Raw genomic sequence first — 20,091 nt, 5'->3', positions numbered from 1 at the left:
CTTATATCTTCACAAATAAATAAATAATCAAAAAAGTAAACACAAAAGTGTCACATGATTTAGGTTGAATGCTCTAATTAATTTTCTTTTGTAATAATCTCTTAGAGGATGAGAACATGGACAAAATCAGAATTTTCATAAAGAGGTTAAAAATATGAAAATCGAATATATAAAAAAAGTCAAAAATAATTTAACATCTAATATATATATATATATATATATATATATATATATATATATATATATATATATATATATGAAATAATAGTAAATGGTGGACCCGGACGGTTGAAGAACTTTTATTTTATGCAATAAACAATTGAAGGTTATGATTGCTCTCCAAAGTGAAAAGTTGAACTTTTTTGGATTACTGATATAGATGGGTCAAAATTAGGGAAAAATTAAGTGAAAATGGTGATTTAATCTTTTATACTAATTGACAATTGCCTCAGAAGAAAACAGAAAGATGTGAGCAATATAATTAATGCATGTTACCCCATGATTCAAGTGTGAAGATGACATTTCTCCTAGGATGGGGGAAACAAATTGTCAAAGATGTCGACAAAGAAATAATGACTATCTACAAATAAGGCAAAATGAAAAAGAAAAATTAAGGGTATCACAATTCACATGCTTGCTTTAACACAGTGACAAATTCATCATTTTTTAATTTTTTTTTTTACACTTGATTGATTTTGACTCAAAACTTTTGGTTATGTTTACCACCTTTTGTGGCTTTAATTACTACATGGCCAAACCATCCGATTAATTATAAGTCAATTTGTGTTCTTTAGAAAATATGGAGTAACCCTTTATTGATTGAAAAAGGAAGATTAGAGTTAATTTTTTTTTATGTCACTTAACTAATAGTTATTATCTAGAAAATTACTTTTTTTGTTCAAGAAAATTGGAATCAAGAAAAAATTATGACATTTTTAGATCATAAATATGGATTTAGTGACCATCTAAGAAGTCAACCCCAAAGATTATAGTTGGATCAACATAATATAAGGAGTATGCCTGAATTAAGATCAGTGACTCGACGGGTTTGAGCTGAGAGAGAGAGAAATACAGGAGCGATAGATAGATAATAATGAAATATTGTTGTATAAACGAGTTTAAATTAGTCATGATACTATATGAAAAAAATATGAGGATTTAATTAGATTACCCGTGTAAACCCGTGTGAAATTTGTATACAATCAATAGATATATAGAGTTTTTAACAATTAAGACGTCGACGATTCGAGCCCAAAAAATAAAAAATATTTTACTTTATACGACACTAATATGAATTAGTCGACCAAGTAAATTTTGAATAATGAGGGGTTGGTGAAGGGAGTCAGTGGTAGACCACTTTTGAGTTGTAAACAAACGTTCTCTTGCAGATCCCAATATTTTACCAGAATTGGAATAAATACTGGCACAAAATACATCAGAAGGTTTGTTAATTAAACATTCAGGGTCCAACTACCATTTCTTTAGTCATTATAGATGGAATAAAGAAAAAGAGGTAGTAACATGCATGACCATCATTGAAATAAAGTAATCAGTGATATAATTCATAACTGTGCCTTCTAATTTGACTTCATCTGGTATTTATATATTTCAACTTTGGGTGTGCACAAGTAGGTACTTAAACTTGTATAGAATTGAAGAAGTAGGAATACACGTCTTACTTGGCGTCCTATGTGGCAATTCACGTCCTACACGACATCCTACATGTATTATGCCACGTAGGATACGTGTGTCTACTTGTTCAACTTTATACAAGTTTAAGTGTCCACTCGTGCACACCCAAAATTGGAGACATAAATGTCAGTTGAGGTCAAGATAAATGAAATATTTATGTATTATTGCTATGACAAATGAATTATGTTAACATGCTTTTAAATTTTTTCATTGTCTCCCTCCAAAGAAAGAATATAATAGTAATTTGAAGAATCCAACCTATCTTCTAATTCCCTCTATATAAATCTCCTTATAAAAGAGACCCCCTTTATCTCTATACTAGACAAAGAAACCAGAGAAATGGACAAGAAGTTTCAGTTTTTTAATTATCTCCATTTCTTCTTGTTGCTATCTTCATCTTGCTTTTCACTTGTTGCTTTTTCTTGGATTCCATCTACTGAAAACAAGAACTATGAAGGCTCTTCTGATCTTGTTAATCTTGAATACCATATGGGACCTGTTCTTTCTTCTCCTATTAAACTTTATGTAATATGGTATGGCCATTGGAACCCTTCTCATCAAGCCACAATTAGAGACTTTCTCAACTCCTTTTCATCATCTTCTTCTTCTTCTTATGGACCTCATCCTTCTGTTGCTGATTGGTGGCGAACCGTTCGGCTTTACACAGATCAAACTGGCCAAAACATCTCAACTATTTCACTTTCTGGTGAATTCTTTGACTTCAAATACTCACAAGGGAAGTACCTTAGCAGATTATCAATGCAATATGTGATCAAGAATGCAGTAAGATCATACCATGAATCTATACCATTGAATTATAGGAATGGAGTATACTTAGTGTTAACATCTTATGATGTTCAAGTTCAAGATTTCTGTAGGGCTGTATGTGGTTTTCATTACTTTACATTTCCATCAATTCTCGGAGTGACAGTCCCTTATGCTTGGGTTGGTTATAGTGGGAAACAATGTCCTGGTTTCTGTGCTTATCCTTTTGCTTGGCCTAAGAATTCAGGGAAACCACCACCAAACACAAGAAATGGAGGAAACAACTTAATGGGGGCGCCAAATGGCGATCCGGGGGTCGATGGGATGATCAGTGTGATAGCTCATGAGCTAGCTGAGGTCTCAAGCAACCCTCTTGTGAATGCTTGGTATGCTGGGGATAATCCTATTTCACCTACTGAGATTGCTGATTTGTGCTTGGGTGTTTATGGGACTGGTGCTGGTGGTGGATATGTTGGACAAGTTTATAAGGATTCTTGGGGGAATGGTTTCAATTTACATGGAGTGAAAGGGAGAAAGTTTCTTGTTCAGTGGGTCTGGAATCCTCTCAGGAGAAGATGCTTTGGTCCTAATGCAATGGATTAGGCCAATCAATGTTCGGCTAGCTAGAAGGATGTTCTTCTTTGTACAGAGTTGTTTTCAAGTTAAATTTTGGATGTTTAAGCATATCGCATTATGTAATTTCTTTCTTTTCCTCTAATGTATTCTTCAGAAAATAATCGCGTTATTGTTATTGTCATTGTGGCCTAAGCATTAAGTAGGAAAGAATAATTTGGTGTCTCTTAAAGTAAGTTTCAGCTGCTGGATATGCTTTTAAACATTCAAGGCTGCAGTGTATAACAACAGTGACAAGAAAAGGATCAATAGAACACAAGGCTAGCAAGCTTTGACAGGAAATAAGGAAATTCCATGATAACTTGAAGATGACATGATGCAAGGCTTTCGACAAATCATTGCTTTATTTTTCAATGAAAATTATGAGTAATCAATCACCTGTCAAATGTTCTGCTAATTACTGGAGTTAGATTACCATTTTACAATCGGTATACTGCGTGCTTCGTTCACTATAACTTTTTTTAGTCCTGCTTTCAGAGCTAATCAACTCGTAAGAGGAGGTAAACAAGTTTAGGAAAACAATTTGCCAATGATGGAAGTATAAAGGTGACTAGTTAACAAATAAACAAAATAGGCCTATTAGACATCAACAAAAGGTTGTGTCCTATTATCTCTATTCTACTCTTATTTTGGCTAGCCTTCTCTAAATTTTCCTGAATGAACTTTCTGGCTTCAAATCCTTACTTCAATGTTAGCTTGTGATCAATTGAATTCTTATCTTCTTGAGTTCCGAGAGAGCTTCTTTCGTGTTGATTCTTGCATCTGGTGACACTGAAGTGCAGCTTAAAGCCAATTCCATGACGGAAACCAAGCATCTCTGCATGTTTGCATTTAGAGGTTCTTTTGTTGGCCTTATCAAATCTGCATCCACAATTTGTGTAACTCCAGTAGGAAGTGAGTCGTTTACCCAAAGTTTTAGGCTCAAATCCCCAGTAAACATTTCATCACTAGGCCTCCTCCCTGTGAATGCTTCCATTATCACAATACCAAAGCTGTACACGTCACAACTTGTTGATACAAGTCCATCTTGTCCATACTCTACAATGACAAGTGAGAAATCATCAATTTAAAGTATTTCATACTAGTTTGACAGATGAATCATTATGCAAGAAAGATAAAGGAAAGAGAAGAAGTTTAGGCACCTGGCGCGATGTATCCAATGGTTCCAATAGTCTTAGTTTGTCTAAAACTATCTTCTGCACCTAACAATTTTGCAATCCCAAAATCACTTAAATGGCCAACCATGTTTTCATCAAGCAAAATGTTGCTAGGCTTCAAATCACAATGCACCACTGGCTCCGAATAACCGTTATGGAGATAGTCTAAAGCAGATGCTAGATCGATGAATATGTCCAACCTCTGCAACATGTCCAGGAAAAAGTCATGTGAGTGTAACCATTTGTCGAGGGTGCCATTTGGCATGTACTCCAATAGTAAGGCCTTGAACTGAGGATTGGAACAAGCAGTTATGACTTTTGCCAGGTTCCGATGGCGAAGGTTGCCTAAGATCTCACATTCTGTGTCAAAGCTCTTGAATGCACCTTCAAGTTCCCGTTTGAATACCTTTACTGCGAATATCGTCCCATTCTTTACCCCCTTGTACACCTTGCTAAAGCTCCCAGTACCAAGCAAATTGTCCTCACTGAATCCGTTTGTTGCTTGTTGAAGTTCATAATATGAAACTCTTTCATGGGCTCTCATGGATGATACCTCAGTTGATCCTGATGGTTCATTTCTTTTTCTTCTTCTTAAAATCAGCAATCCAACGGATAATGCAACAATTAATGATGTTATTCCCAAAAGACTATACAGAAACAAGTAAAGCACTCTTTTTCTCGTCGTCCTCCGATGAGATTTGCCTTGGCAAGGCTGCACTTGGAGCCTTGATGCACCGCATAATGCATTATTAGACACAAATGACAGATTGGTGAAATTTGCAAAAGGACCACCAGTTGGAATTTCTCCGCTGAGTTTATTGAAGGAAACATTAAGGTATTTGAGGTACTCAAGAGCTTCTAAGGACTTTGGTATTTCGCCAGTTAAATTGTTACAACTCAAATCCAAGAATTCTAAGCTTAACATTTTCCCAAAAGACTCTGGAATGGGGCCATCTATTCTATTGTGTGATAGAGATAAATTAACTAACTTTTGTAGACTTCCCATAGTGCTAGGAATCATGTCTGAAAAGTCATTGTACGATAAATCAATGTCTATGACAGCCTTCAAGTTTCCTATTTGGGGAGATAGAACACCAGAAAATGAATTTGATGATGCATCAAGTACCAATAGATCTTGAAGGCTCCATAGGGTCTCCGGTAAGCTGGAGTTCAACTTGTTTGAAGCTAGATATAAATTTCTCAAAGAAGTAACATTCCCCAAACAGGATGGCAAGGGACCTGACATTTTATTTTGACCTAAAATGAGGTTTCCTATATTTTGCAAGTAGCAAATTTCATCTGGTATAGTCCCGCTTATCATGTTACTTTGTATAAGAATCCCTTGAAGCTTCTGCAAACCTCTGACAGTTTTCGGTATGGACCCTGTCAAGTCATTGGCAAATAATGATATGGATATCACATTTGTTAGGTTTCCTATTTCTTCTGGGATTCTGCCACTGAGTTTACACCCGGGTGCAGAAAAGATTTGGAGAGAGCTTGAGAAGTTACCGATAGAAGCTGGAAGAACGCCGTTCAAGGGATTTCGTGCAATGACGAGTTCTCTTAGATTTCGACATCTTGTCAATGAAGTCAGGAAAGTTAATTGTGAAGAGGGATTATGATAGATCAACTTGTTAAGGCCTATCTGTAGAAGTTCAAGGAATTCTAAATTACCAAGGGAATCAGGAATGGAACCTGAGAGGATGTTGTTAGAAAGGTCTAGAACAGTGAGTCTTGAAGCATTGGAAATAGAAGCAGGGAAGGCTCCACTGAGATTATTCATTCCCAAATAAATTTCTTTGAGGTTTGGTGTTCCTTGCCCTACATTTGATGGTAAACTCCCCGATAACTGACAATCCACAATTGTCAAGATTTGGAGGGTTGAAATGTTGAAAAGGCTTGCTGGAATTGAACCACTCAGCCTGTTTTGATACAATCCAAATAGTTGAAGTCTTTGAAGATATCCAAGCTCCCTTGGTATTTCACCTGCCAAATTAGGAAATAACACTCAAGTGACAGAAAAGCATGCAAACTACTGAATCCCATTTTAGATGCTTCAAGGAAAAAAATACGGGGGAAAGCCCTTGCATGTAGTGTGCTAGATGAAACATAACAGAATTATACCTTTCAAGTAGGTTTCTCCAAGTAGCAGTTCTCTCAGCATAGTTAGGTTCCCGATTTCTGCTGGTATGGTTCCAGCGAAATCATTAACAGACAATGATAGTATTTGAAGTTTAGAGCAGTTCTGCAGATTTGGAGGAATCAAGCCATCAAACCGATTTGCTGAAAGACCAAGTCTCTCTAAATTTGGAAGATTGTCACATATATTTCCCGGTAGTTTCCCATAAAGAATGTTTTTTGTCAGGCCAATCTGTTTGAGCGATGACTGGTTAAACATAGTTGGTGGTATAGAGCCTGTAAGCTTATTGTCTTGCAGGTCTATGAAATTCAGGCAACAAAGGCTACTGATTTCTTGAGGAATTTCTCCACCAAGAAAATTCCCTCGAAGTCCTAAATCCTTTAGCTTTGTTATATTAAAAAGAGACAGAGGGATATTACCAGAAAATTGGTTAAACGAAAGGTACAAGGAATGAAGGTTTGGTAACAGGCCGAAAAATGAGGGAATTGCACCAGTAAAATTGTTGTTCATGGCGTTGATCATTTTCAATCTCCTCAAACGAGCTAACTCCTCAGGCAAACTCCCATGGAAGTTATTGTTTCTGATATCAAGGGAAATGAGAAACGAGAGATTTCCAAGCTGTGGTGGAACCATGCCATTAAGGTTCATACTAGAAAGATTTAAGGCGGTGATTCTTTGGTGGCGAAGGCCACAAGTAACTCCAATCCAACTACAGACCGGAGTGGAAGTGGACCAGTTTCTTGCTAGGACACTATGAGGATTGTATAGAGATATTTGAGATTGCAAGGCAAGAATTGCTGTTCGATCAGTAGTGATATTAGCGATTGACAAACAAGTACTCATTTGCTGAAGTAGCAGAAGTACAATAGCAAGATGAATATAGCCTTTCTCCATGAAACTTTGGAGATGGTCTCTTCTCAAATGTCCAGAATTAATTAGCCAAGTACAACAATGTGATCGAAAGTAAATAGTAAGCTTTCAGTGAGGAAATTGCATGATGAAGATCTGATGCAGTTACTTGTAGAGGTTAGACCCCTTTTATAGGGGGGAGACATCAGTCTAATAGTGTGTTCTGTTCCTTTTTTTACATTTTTAATTTATTAAAGCAGATTACATAATTAGTCTTTATGGTTGTTCATGAATATCACACGAGTCATTATCGAATGACTCTTTCAAATGCTGGTTAAAGGAAGGAGTTCATGGACATAGTAATTCTACGTACGCAACTGGAAATATTCTTGCCTGTCCAGTTCCTTATGAATGAACAACACCATCCGTTCAGCTGAATATAGCCATTAACTATTTTTTACCGAGTTTAAGTTTCATGTAATGTCATAGTATTGGTTAAGTGAGTTACAATAATAGATAACTCTTTGTAACTAAAAAGCAGAGTAGGTACCTTGTTATTTCAAAGTTTTGATGACTAACAAACTATGGGATCGACCTAGTCCCATGACCTGGTCCCATGAGTAAGTCAAGTTTCAAACAGACGGGGCCAGCTGTAAAGCTGCCACTCTCTGCCATGGTTGGTAGAAACAGCAGAGGCAGCAGACCTAACAGCCAATAAGATGAAACCTAGGATGAGTATCTCCAATGTTAATACTCAAACCTTGGACAATAAAGTTTTTGGCTTTTCCAACTTGAAGAATTGACAATCAAAAGGGCCTTTTGTTTTCTCTCAAGAAAAGACAAACTTCACCAAAGTTGCATGGGGCCTGATAAAGTCGTTCACGAGATATTCTTCCTTGTAGCTTTGTTGTTGTGTTGAGTCTTAGGTGTAACATTGTAAAATCAGTTCCTGTCATATAAAGGAATCTTGATTATTTCTCTTTGTATTGCATGGTTGTGACTTCATTGCTAAAGTTAGCTTTGAAGTGTTTAGAAAAGTCTACATTACTAAGAGGTGGTGTACTGGGCAATAGAGATATTGCTTAGGCTCAAGTCTTGTAATAGTGGTATTGCAAGCAAAGGGGTGGAGAGGGTTAGTAACTAGTTATAATAGGTTGTAATAGTTTATTTTGCTCTTGCACTTTAGTGAAGATTGACAGCTAAATCCTGAGGGTCAGATCGTGGTTTTTTCTCCCTTGAGCAAGGAGGTTTTCCATATAAAATAGCGTGCAATACTTTTACTTTCAAGTTTGTCTTAACTTTTATAATTCTGTCAAGGAACCAGGTCCGTTTACACAGTGGTGGACTCGTGCAAAGCTACCATACCTAGTATAGCTAGTTGAATTACATTGATAATTGTAAAAACATTTCACATTGTTGGTGTAGAAGATATAGAAGATAACTTAAGTCCTGTTGGTTACATGTTCTCAAAAATAGGGGCAACTTTTTGTGTTATAATTTTAATTTGTAAAATGGACTTGCTTCATCATACATAGATAGTATAAAGACATTTTTATATTGTTAGTTTATAATGAAATACCATAACTAACCAGAAAGACTAGGCTTTCCAGGTTGACGTTTTCAAACGCGTTTAGTCAATAAATGGAATTGGCTTTCTTCTACTCATGATAGAGACACCTGACGACAATTCACAAACAGTCAATAAATGATATTGGCTTTTTTTTCAGTCAAGATAGAGATGCCGGACCACAAACCACAACCAGTCAATAAGTGGATGTTAGCGGAAACGTGAAAGGAAGAAAATAATATTTAATGTGGTTCGGATAAGAATGTCCTCCACTAGAGAATAACTGATTTTATATTAACAAAGAAAGATGATAGATCCTAAATCATCTAAGAGAATTGTTCTATCAATTCTCTACTCTTCTAATGTATTTTGCAAATGCCTTAGAATAGGAGAAGACAAATGAGAGATGTTTTGAGATTTTTTGAAATGAATCAAGAGCTACCTATTTATAGGAATGAATTCTTGTTCTTGATGTCATCTGTGACATCACTATGTGTCAAGATGTCAAGATTTAACTTATAAAACCATTTTATGGTTTACTAAATTTTTACCTACAAATTTACTACCTTGACTTTTTTTACCAATATTATCTTTCGACCAAATCTTCACATTAATTCATCTAGAATCTTGTCAATTTTAAGAGTGGAAATAAATTTCTTCCGCTAAGATAGAGACATCGGAGCACGACTCCGAACAATCAATGAGTGGTTGACTGAGTTTCACTCAACATTGACATTCTAACAACAGTATATCTGTATCCTGTGAATTTGATATCATAAAATATATCATCTAAAATCATTGCTAAATTGATTCTTGTTTTAGCTAGAAGAAAGAGAATCCTGCATGTTATAGTTACAGGCAGAAGTTGCAATCTTCTCTTTACTTGTGCAGTTCTCATTGTACTTCATGACCATATTTCACTAGTACGTCTGTCCCCAATATTAACACTGATGAAGCTGTAAAATTCATAACATTTCATCATGGGTTCAGGACAATTAAGTCCTTATCAGAGATCTAAAGGTGCAATTTAACAGTCCATATAGTAGTGGGAGAAAGTGGAAAGTAAACAGAACGATGAACATTTTGTAGGGATTATGAGCATATTGTTCCAAAAGTAGACAGATGACAATCCTAAGCTAACAAATGGAGAAAATATTCATGACATGTCAGCTAACTGGAATAATGAGGCCTTAATTGGCTTCAGTAATTGATACCTACCTTTGCAGGTATATAAGTGACTATACATTGTATTGGTTCACCTATGATCTGGACTTGTAGGGATATGATATTAATTGTAAACAAGTGACATTTTTTCATCAATTTTCTCCGAAACCTTAAATTCAATTCACATATTAGTTGATTTACTAAGGTATGTTGGGATCGAAGCTAACAATTGCAAAACCTTGAATGACGATAAATTGGACAACAAAAAGTATACTAAAATATGCATAATTTTTACTGTGATTTGACCAATTGGCCTACAAATGAGAAAACTAATATAAAACAAATCATAAAAAACTATTGGGAAAATGATATCCCTCTAAACAAGACTTTAAACTCTAAAAGACTACATTGTGGATGCTATTGTTTTGTGTACGAGGAGAAAAGTTCTTCTACTTATAGAAGTCCAAAGTTTCTCCAAAAGGACAAATATAGAAGAGTCCTTCTCCACCAAGATTTTTTTTTTACCAATAATTTTTTTTTGAAGTATGACACTCTTATGGTAGAATCCACATAAGGTAGGAAATTCAGGGAAAACCTGACAAGCTATAGGGTCCTCATAAAAGAATAATCAGGGTATTAAATGTGCTTAGAAGAAAGTGGTTGAAGATGAATGACAACTTTCCTGTTTGAAAAAGACAATATATGTAGGACATTTGCATCTAATATGGTCCTTTCAACTTGGCTCCACCATCACAGCCAAGTTTAATTTTCTCTCATTACAGAAGTTCAATTCCAAATATTACAGTACTGCAGAAACAATACATGCATCATAAATATCATGTCATTTTGTTAATGTTTGTACCTTATTCTTTTGTAATGAAATGGACTTTATCATTGTTATCATCCAATTAACTCTAACCATTACATTCCCTTCTAATTTTATACAAAGTGTCTCTTCTCACACCTACAGAAATCCACATAATTCTTTACACTTCTAAGTTGTACCTGGTAGTCCACTTCATTCATCAAGTCTTATTACCTAATAATATTATGGTTTTTTATCTCTTAGATTTAATGATGACAATAATCATGGAAAAGTAAGGCACAAATATATGCAAGCTAGATCCGGTGGCAAAACTATTCAGGGAAAATCTGAAAAAGGACTCTACGAGAGACAACAAAGAAATTTCCAAAGAAGGTCAAGAACAGGCCTCCGACGCAAATCAGGCAGAAGAATATTATTTGAAGAAGGCAAATGGGAATAGAAGGCCTTGATTATGCCCGTTTAAATATATGGATTTTATGTAATTTCTTTCTTTCCCCCTAGTGTATGTTTCGGAAAATTATCGCATTATTATCATTGTCATTGTTGAAGCGAAAAGAGAAAAAGTCAATGGAAGAAAATATCTGCAAAAGATGTGGGCTATGTATTAAGTAGGAGAAAATAATTTGGTGATATAGATAATAGCTTTTATCAAAATATTGTTTATTTTGAAAAGGAAATTATGACTAACTCCCCTGTGAAGTTTTCTTCTAATTTCTGGTTTTAGATTTCCATTTTACAATTTGCATTCTACATGATTTGTTCGCCATAACTTTCTTTAGTCCTGCTTTCAGAGCTCATCAACTTGTACAATGGAGGCAAAACAAGTTTAGGAAAACAATTTTTCAATGATGGAAGTATAAAGGCGACTAGTTAACAAATCAGCAAAATAGGCCTATGACATCAACAAAGGGTTGCTTCCTATTATCTTTATTATACTCTTATTTCGACTAGCCTTCTCCGAAATTTCTGGCTTCAAATCCTTACTTCAATTTTAGCTCGTGATCAATTGAATTCTTATCTTCTTGAGTTCCGAGAGAGCTTCTTTCGTGTTGATTCTTGCATCTGGTGACACTGAAGTGCAGCTTAAAGCCAATTCCATGACGGAAACCAAGCATCTCTGCATGTTTGCATTTAGAGGTTCTTTTGTTGGCCTTATCAAATCTGCATCCACAATTTGTGTAACTCCAGTAGGGAGTGAGTCGTTTACCCAAAGTTTTAGGCTCAAATCCCCAGTAAACATTTCATCACTAGGCCTCCTCCCTGTGAATGCTTCCATTATCACAATACCAAAGCTGTACACGTCACAACTTGTTGATACAAGTCCATCTTGTCCATACTCTACAATGACAAGTGAGAAATCATCAATTTAAAGTATTTCATACTAGTTTGACAGATGATTCATTATGCAAGAAAGATAAAGGCAAGAGAAGAAGTTTAGGTACCTGGCGCGATGTATCCAATGGTTCCAATAGTCTTAGTTTGTCTAAAACTATCTTCTGCACCTAACAATTTTGCAATCCCAAAATCACTTAAATGGCCAACCATGTTTTCATCAAGCAAAATGTTGCTAGGCTTCAAATCACAATGCACCACTGGCTCCGAATAACCGTTATGGAGATAGTCTAAAGCAGATGCTAGATCGATGAATATGTCCAACCTCTGCAACATATCCAGGAAAAAGTCATGTGAGTGTAACCATTTGTCGAGGGTGCCATTTGGCATGTACTCCAATAGTAAGGCCTTGAACTGAGGATTGGAACAAGCAGTTATGACTTTTGCCAGGTTCCGATGGCGAAGGTTGCCTAAGATCTCACATTCTGTGTCAAAGCTCTTGAATGCACCTTCAAGTTCCCGTTTGAATACTTTTACCGCGAATATCGTCCCATTCTTAACTCCCTTGTACACCTTGCTAAAGCTCCCAGTACCAGGCAAATTGTTCTCACTGAATCCGTTTGTTGCTTGTTGAAGTTCATAATATGAAACTCTTTCATGGGCTCTCATGGATGATACCTCAGTTGATCCTGATGGTTCATTTCTCTTTCTTCTTCTTAAGATCAGCAATCCAACGGATAATGCAACAATTATTGATGTTATTCCCAAAAGACTATACAGAAACAAGTAAAGCACTCTTTTTCTCGTCGTCCTCCGATGAGATTTGCCTTGGCAAGGCTGCAGTTGGAGCCTTGATGCACCGCATAATGCATTATTAGACACAAATGACAGATTGGTGAAATTTGCAAAAGGACCACCAGTTGGAATTTCTCCGCCGAGTTTATTGAAGGAAACATTAAGGTATTTGAGGTACTCAAGAGCTTCTAAGGACTTTGGTATTTCGCCAGTTAGATTGTTATAACTCAAATCCAAGAATTCTAAGCTCAACATTTTCCCAAAAGACTCTGGAATGGGGCCATCTATTCTGTTGTGACAGAGATAAATTAACTAACTTTTGTAGACTTCCCATAGTGCTAGGAATCATGTCTGAAAAGTCATTGTACGATAAATCAATGTCTATGACAGCCTTCAAGTTTCCTATTTGGGGAGATAGAACACCAGAAAATGAATTTGATGCTGCATCAAGTACCAATAGATCTTGAAGGCTCCATAGGGTCTCCGGTAAGCTGGAGTTCAACTTGTTTGAAAGTAGATATAAATTTCTCAAAGAAGTAACATTCCCCAAACAGGATGGCAAGGGACCTGACATTTTATTTTGACCTAAAATGAGGTTTCCTATATTTTGCAAGTAGCAAATTTCATCTGGTATAGTCCCGCTTATCATGTTACTTTGTATAAGAATCCCTTGAAGCTTCTGCAAACCTCTGACAGTTTTCGGGATGGACCCTGTCAAGTCATTGGCAAATAGTGATATGGATATCACATTTGTTAGGTTTCCTATTTCTTCTGAGATTCTGCCTCTGAGTTTACACCCGGGTGCAGGAAAGATTTGGAGAGAGCTTGAGAAGTTACCGATAGAAGCTGGAAGAACGCCATTCAAGGGATTTTGTGCAATGACGAGTTCTCTTAGATTTCGACATCTTGTCAGTGAAGTCAGGAAAGTTAATTGTGAAGAGGGATTATGATAGATCAAATTGTTAAGGCCTATCTGTAGAAGTTCAAGGAATTCTAAATTACCAAGGGAATCAGGAATGGAACCTGAGAGGATGTTGTTAGAAAGGTCTAGAACAGTGAGTCTTGAAGCATTGGAAATAGAAGCAGGGAAGGCTCCACTGAGATTATTCATTCCCAAATAAATTTCTTTGAGGTTTGGTGTCCCTTGCCCTACATTTGATGGTAAACTCCCCGATAGCTGACAATCCACAATTGTCAAGATTTGGAGGGTTGAAATGTTGAAAAGGCTTGCTGGAATTGAACCACTCAGCCTGTTTTGATACAATCCAAACAGTTGAAGTCTTTGAAGATATCCAAGCTCCCTTGGTATTTCACCTGCCAAATTAGGAAAATAACACACAAGTGACTTGGAGGAAAAAAATTATGCTTTATAAAGCACTTGCAAATATTGCTAGATGAAACATAACATTACAATACCTTTCAAGTAGGTAAGCCCAAGTTGCAGACTTGTCAGCATAGTTAGGTTCCCGATCTCGATCTACTGGTATGGTTCGAGTGAAATCATTTTGAGATAATGATAACATTTTAAGTTTTAAGCAAATTTGCAAATTTGGAGGAATCAAGCCATCAAACCGATTTTGGAAAGTGCAAGTACTTCTAAATTTGAAAGTGTTAGAATATATGAGTCTACTACACGAGTCAGGGGACCAGGTCCCTTGACACAGTCAATCAACAGAATGCCCAAATTAAGTGCAGAAGATAAAATGACACATAATGTTTACTGGAAAACCTCCTTGCTCAATCTTCACTAAGGTGCAAGAGCAAAGTAAACTATTACAACCTATTGTACCTAGTTACTAACCCTCTTCACCCCTTTGTTTGCAACACCACTATTACAAGCCTCAAGCCTAAGCAATGTCACTATTGCCCACTACACCACTGTCTCTCAATGATGTAGACTTTTCAAAGACACTCCAAAACTAACTCTAGCAATGAAGTCATAGTAAAACAATACACCTGTAAATAATCAAGATTCCTTTATACATTAGGATTTGTTTTTACAATATTACACATAAGACTCAAACTACAACGCAGCTACAATGAAGAGTATCTTGAGCAGCTCTATCAGGTCCCGTGCAGCCTTTGTTGAAGTAATTCTTTTCTTGAGAGAGACCCAACACACGTTTTTGATTGTCAAATCTTGGAGAGAAAAACTGACTGACTTTATTGTCCAAGGTTTGAGTATTTGGAGATCCACAACCTAAGATACATTTGAATGGCTTTAGGTCTGCAGTCTCTGCTGGTTCTACCAACCACAACAGAGGATGACAGCTTTACAACTGGCTTGTCTGCAACTTGACTTGCTCATGGGACCAGGTCGACCAGCTCCGTGTATCATGTCCTATAGTTTGTTGATCATCAAAACTAAATAACATTTCCCCCCTTTTTGATGATGACAAACTATGCAAGCCAACAAATGTTCCCCCTATCAACAATATCTTCCCTTGCATTTGTTTCCCTCTATTCCAACCAAGTCGGCCTAGCAAAAAGACACAGAAACTCCCCATCCTAAGTCAGTCACACACCTTCTCTCTTTTGGCATCATAAAAAAGGAACACATTAAACCAAACTAGTACAGTCTACAAGCAGGTAAATGCATGGCCACTAGGGCAACACTGAACATGAGTAGGATCATTAGAAAGTCAAGAATCAAGAAGTAGAACAAACCATCAACAAGTTCATATTAAACCAGACTAGCATTACATTATACTGAAGAAGAACTACATAAGATTAACACATAAACTGTCAACAGAGGAGACAATAATAAGAGGATAAACTTAGGAATTAGGAGGAGGATTTGGGAGCAAGGGACTGAAGAAGGAGAGTCATTCTAGTATTACTGTCACCATGAGCCTGAAGTAACTGCTGAGTGAGAGTTTTAACCTCAGCAGTAAGAGTGACATTTTGAGTTTTCAACTCAGCAATTTCAGTTGAAGCAGGACCCTCAGTCTGAGATAGCAATAATTGGGCATTGAGACTTGAAATCTCAGCATCTCGACTTGCCAGGGTCACTATCATTTCTTCCAATTCCTGCTTTAAATTTTCCTGCTGCTCTAGGAAATCATACATCAGAGACTTAGCCTTTTTGCCGGTTCGACCTTCAACACATTTACACTCCAAAAGGGTGGAATGGGAGAATGCTTGCTTGATTGTATCCTTAACACCCTTGCCTACAACCACTCCAAAATGCTTGAAGACCAGGTTGAGCAAATACACATAACCTAGCCCATGCTTCCCATCTCTCGCCTTCATTTTTTTATGAATATGCTCCAGCATAATGGCCGGAAGGTTAATGGGTTCCAGTTTGCTAAGTATTTTCATCAAAAATAAGTCGACTGAAGATACAACCATCCTCCTTTCTGATCTGGACAGAAGAACCTTGTTCACAAACTCAAAGTAGATTTATATTGGCCTTTCAAAACTTTTTTAGGAACACTTGCACCACTCAAACCTGGTAGCTTACCAGCTTCAATGATAAACGCGGGTGAGGGAACTGCTTTATCCACAGATGTAACTCCCTCCCTTGGAACTCCAAGAATGTTCCCCAGAATTTCCTCAAAAAGGTGGAACAATATTTCCCCTCCCTTGGAACACCAAGAATTGTCGATATAAATCTCTTCATACAACTGTCCATTTAAGAATGCTGATTTCACATCCAAATGATACAACTTCCAATTTGATTAAGCTGCCAAAGCAAATAGAAGCCTTATTGTATCATGTCGTGCAATAGGCGCAAATGTGTCTCCATAATCCAGACCCGCAACTTGCGCATAACCTTTCACAACAAGCCCTACCTTGTATTTATAAACCGAATCATCTGGATTAAGCTTTGTTTGATAAACCCATTTCACCTAATTACATTTCTGTCTTTGAGTTTATTAACCATCTTCCAAGTTTCATTCTTCTCTATCACACCAATCTCCTCATTTATAGCTTCAATCCAAACTTCATGTCTTGATGCTTCTTGATAGCTATTTGGTTCCGAGATTGCAACATTACATCTTTCATATATCTCAGAAAGGGACTTTGTTTTCAAAATAGGTGAATCAAGTGAGGATTCCCCATCTGATTCTTTATCTTTTTCCAGATTTTCAGAGCCAAAATGATTGGATTTCAGGTAGCGGATACAAGTTCTGAAAATCTATATTATCTTTCTCAATTTGCTCCTTATCCAGTTCCAATAAGCATGATTATCTACTACTACATCTCTTCTGATGGAAATACTTTTTGTTTTGCAAGCTGAAAAACTCTATAACCTTTGTCTTATGATGAATAACCAATAAAGATCCCCAATTCACCTTTCGGTTCAAGTTTGCTTCATTTGACTGAAGGAGCATGAGAATAGCAAATCGAACCAAAGACTTTTAAGTTCTTGGTAGATGGTTTTATTTCACTCCAAGCCTCAATAGGAGTTTTTTCATCCACAGCTTTAGTTGGTAGCCTATTTAACAAATACACTAAAGTATAAACAACTTCTGCCCAAAAGCTTTGCGGTAGTTTCTTTTCAAGCAATAATATCTAGCCATTTCAACAACAATCCTGCTCTTTCTCTTCGAGACTCAATTTTTTTCGGGTGAATAACTTACTGTCAACTTGTGATCAATCTCCATATATTCACAATACTTATTAAACTCATTTGAAGTGTATTCATCATCATTGTCCAATCTCAAAGACTTCAGCTTACAGCCACTTTGTCTTTCAACAAAAGCTTTAAATTTCTTAAAAACTAAAAGTACTTGAGAATTGTTACTCAAAAAATACACCAAGTCATCTTGTTAAGTCATCAATAAAGAGAACAAAATATTTATTTTGTCCTAAAGATGATGTCTGCATAGGTCCACACACATCAGTGTGAACTAGTTCAAGTTTTTCAGTTGCCCTCCAGGTAGCACTTTTAGGAAATCATTTCTTGTGTACCTTACCCATCTAACATGCCTCACAAACGTCTTTAGACAATGAGATCTCAGGTAACTCTTTAGTCAAGCCGTTCTCATATATAGACTTTAAAGTAGCATAGTTAATGTTAGTAAACTGTATTGGAAAATATTAAACAGTAACAAAAACTTCTGAAAATAATAAAGACAGAATCTGGAAATAATCAAAAAATAATAACAGTATATGAACAATTATTATAAGAACAAAATCGAGCCCACTGAATACACAGTGTGTCCTTAAGGAAATTATTCCCCTCAAAGTACCCGAGGTTTTGGAATGTTTCCTCCCAGGATAGAACGATTTACTCACCAAAGTAGAGGTACTACTAATTTTTGGTGACTGCGGACTACTTGATGGCTGTATTTCATACGAGTTTTAGGAAGTGCAAAAAGAAGAAGAAGATTGTATATTCAGAATTTCGTATGGAACATTCTGAGGATTAACAGATATATATATATATAGACTGTTTACACCTTTTAAGAAAAGACACCTGTTGGGAAAAGGTTTGCCTGTTGAGAAAAGGTTTGCAACTTTTCGGACAAGGTTGCAACCTTTCAAAAACCCGTTGGAAAAAATGGAGGGAAATTTTAAATTAATCCGGGAAAGAAATGGGTCGCGGGTCAGGATTTTTTCCACTTAATTAATTAAATAAATAAATAATATTAATTAATTAAAAATTTAAAGAAAATTTGGTCTAAACAGATTATCAATCAATCATATCAATTGACCAAATCCAAATTCGAATCCGAATCCGAATCCGAATCCGAATTCGAAGCCGAAGCCAAAGCCGTAGCCGTAGCCGTAGCCGAAGTCGAGCCGAGCCGAGCGAGCGACGATGACGACGGTGCGAGGGGAGACCCTTTAGCAACATGAAAGAGTGCTTCTACTTTTAAATAGGAGACTTTTCATTTCCACCACCTATGTGGGACCAAAGCTTATTTAATAAAATAAGAGAGAACATATCATTTCCTCTCCACTTCTTTTTCCCTCAATTTCCCATTCAACCTATCAATTAAACCCAACAATCCCCCACATGAATGGGAAATGTCTACAAGATAAAGGAATGCCCGGATAAGTGTGTGATATACAAGCGAAGATTAATTGCATCTGGATAAGTAGGTTTTCCTTTGAACTTTCCATAGTGAACTTATATAGGATATACTCGATCAATCGGTAGATGCGATATCTTTGAACCGTCGAACTTTGTTGTATAACTAGACAACATAAGTCACACAATCAATCATCAACCATCTATGGTTCTCACGGTTGTGTTCGTTTCAGCCATGAACACCGCCTGGTTTCGTGAATGCATAGAGAATGAGCCTTTACCGTCATTCCCCTTGAAGCGGCTTATACTTCACATTCACATAGGTGATTTCTAAACGTGTAGTCCTATAGACACACTATCTAGTCATTTTTCCGTCAGATTTAGATAATAATTAAAAAACCTTTAAAGCTTTATTAACTCATTAAAAAGACTTAAGGTTTTATCCTTTGTTTCTGAACATTGTCATCATCACGAGAATGGGTTGAGTTATTTGACAATGTTGAACCGTCAATCATAACTTTGTTTGATCTCTTTGAACCTAGTTCTTGGGATCTCCAGTCTACTAGGTAGAGTTACCGCCATGTTGACTTGTCCTAGGCCTTAACCCCATTCCCCTCGATGATCTTTCAACAGCCTCTCTAGATAAGCCTTTTGTTAGTGGATCCGATATATTATCTCTTGACTTTACATAGTCAATAGTGATAACACCACTAGAGAGTAGTTGTTTAACAGTATTGTGTCGCCGTCGAATGTGACGCGATTTTCCATTATACATAACATTTCCTGCCCTTCCTATTGCCGCTTGGCTATCACAATATATACATATGGGTGCCAAAAGTTTGGGCCAAAATGGAATATCTCCCAAAAAATTTCGAAGACATTCAGCTTTTTCACTAGCCTTGTCTAAAGCTGTAAATTCAGACTCCATTGTAAAGCGGGCGATGCATGTCTGTTTTGATGATTTCCAAGACACTGCTCCTCCACCAACGGTGAAAACATATCCACTTGTGGATTTAACTTCAGATGATCCGGTAATCCAGTTTGCATCACTATATCCCTCAATTACTGCGGGATATTTATTATAATGCAAAGCATAGTTTTGAGTGTGTTTCAAATACCCCAAGACTCGTTTCATTGCCATCCAATGAGTTTGATTAGGATTATTTGTGAATCGACTCAACTTGCTAA

The 20,091-nt window shown here is 36.6% G+C and overlaps 4 protein-coding genes across 5 annotated transcripts; 1 reads left to right on the top strand and 3 right to left on the bottom strand.

Annotated features, from left to right (window-relative positions):
* The first annotated feature begins 1,981 nt into the window (after positions 1–1,981).
* LOC129873996 (protein EXORDIUM-like 7) lies at positions 1,982–3,214 on the top strand. Its single transcript, XM_055949203.1, has one exon. The coding sequence runs from the start codon at positions 2,032–2,034 to the stop codon at positions 3,058–3,060; it is 1,029 nt and encodes a 342-aa protein (XP_055805178.1). The 5' UTR covers positions 1,982–2,031; the 3' UTR covers positions 3,061–3,214.
* Positions 3,215–3,290: 76 nt separating this feature from the next.
* LOC129873995 (probable LRR receptor-like serine/threonine-protein kinase At3g47570) lies at positions 3,291–7,382 on the bottom strand. 2 transcript variants are annotated; one of them, XM_055949202.1, is made up of 4 exons: positions 6,372–7,382; positions 5,757–6,233; positions 4,233–5,630; positions 3,291–4,128 (listed from the first exon to the last, which is right to left on the bottom strand). In XM_055949202.1, the coding sequence occupies exons 1-4, from the start codon at positions 7,279–7,281 to the stop codon at positions 3,782–3,784; spliced, it is 3,132 nt and encodes a 1,043-aa protein (XP_055805177.1). In that variant the 5' UTR covers positions 7,282–7,382; the 3' UTR covers positions 3,291–3,781. The 2 variants fall into 2 exon arrangements, with proteins under 2 accessions (XP_055805177.1, XP_055805176.1); XM_055949201.1 differs by having other exon boundaries at positions 4,233–6,233.
* Positions 7,383–11,777: 4,395 nt separating this feature from the next.
* On the bottom strand, positions 11,778–14,184 carry LOC129873496 (probable LRR receptor-like serine/threonine-protein kinase At3g47570). The gene is made up of 2 exons (XM_055948604.1): positions 12,236–14,184; positions 11,778–12,131 (listed from the first exon to the last, which is right to left on the bottom strand). Exons 1-2 carry the CDS (start codon positions 13,173–13,175, stop codon positions 11,785–11,787), a joined length of 1,287 nt encoding a protein of 428 aa, XP_055804579.1. The 5' UTR covers positions 13,176–14,184; the 3' UTR covers positions 11,778–11,784.
* On the bottom strand, positions 13,266–16,172 carry LOC129872587 (LRR receptor-like serine/threonine-protein kinase GSO2). The gene is made up of 4 exons (XM_055947538.1): positions 15,761–16,172; positions 14,959–15,165; positions 13,375–14,234; positions 13,266–13,271 (listed from the first exon to the last, which is right to left on the bottom strand). The coding sequence occupies exons 1-4, from the start codon at positions 16,170–16,172 to the stop codon at positions 13,266–13,268; spliced, it is 1,485 nt and encodes a 494-aa protein (XP_055803513.1).
* Positions 16,173–20,091: the final 3,919 nt, after the last annotated feature.

This window comes from Solanum dulcamara, chromosome 11 (genome assembly GCF_947179165.1).
Source record: "Solanum dulcamara chromosome 11, daSolDulc1.2, whole genome shotgun sequence".
Lineage (NCBI taxonomy): Eukaryota > Viridiplantae > Streptophyta > Magnoliopsida > Solanales > Solanaceae > Solanum > Solanum dulcamara.
Note: the sequence above shows the minus strand (reverse complement) of the source record. Positions and strands in the feature narration are given on the sequence as shown.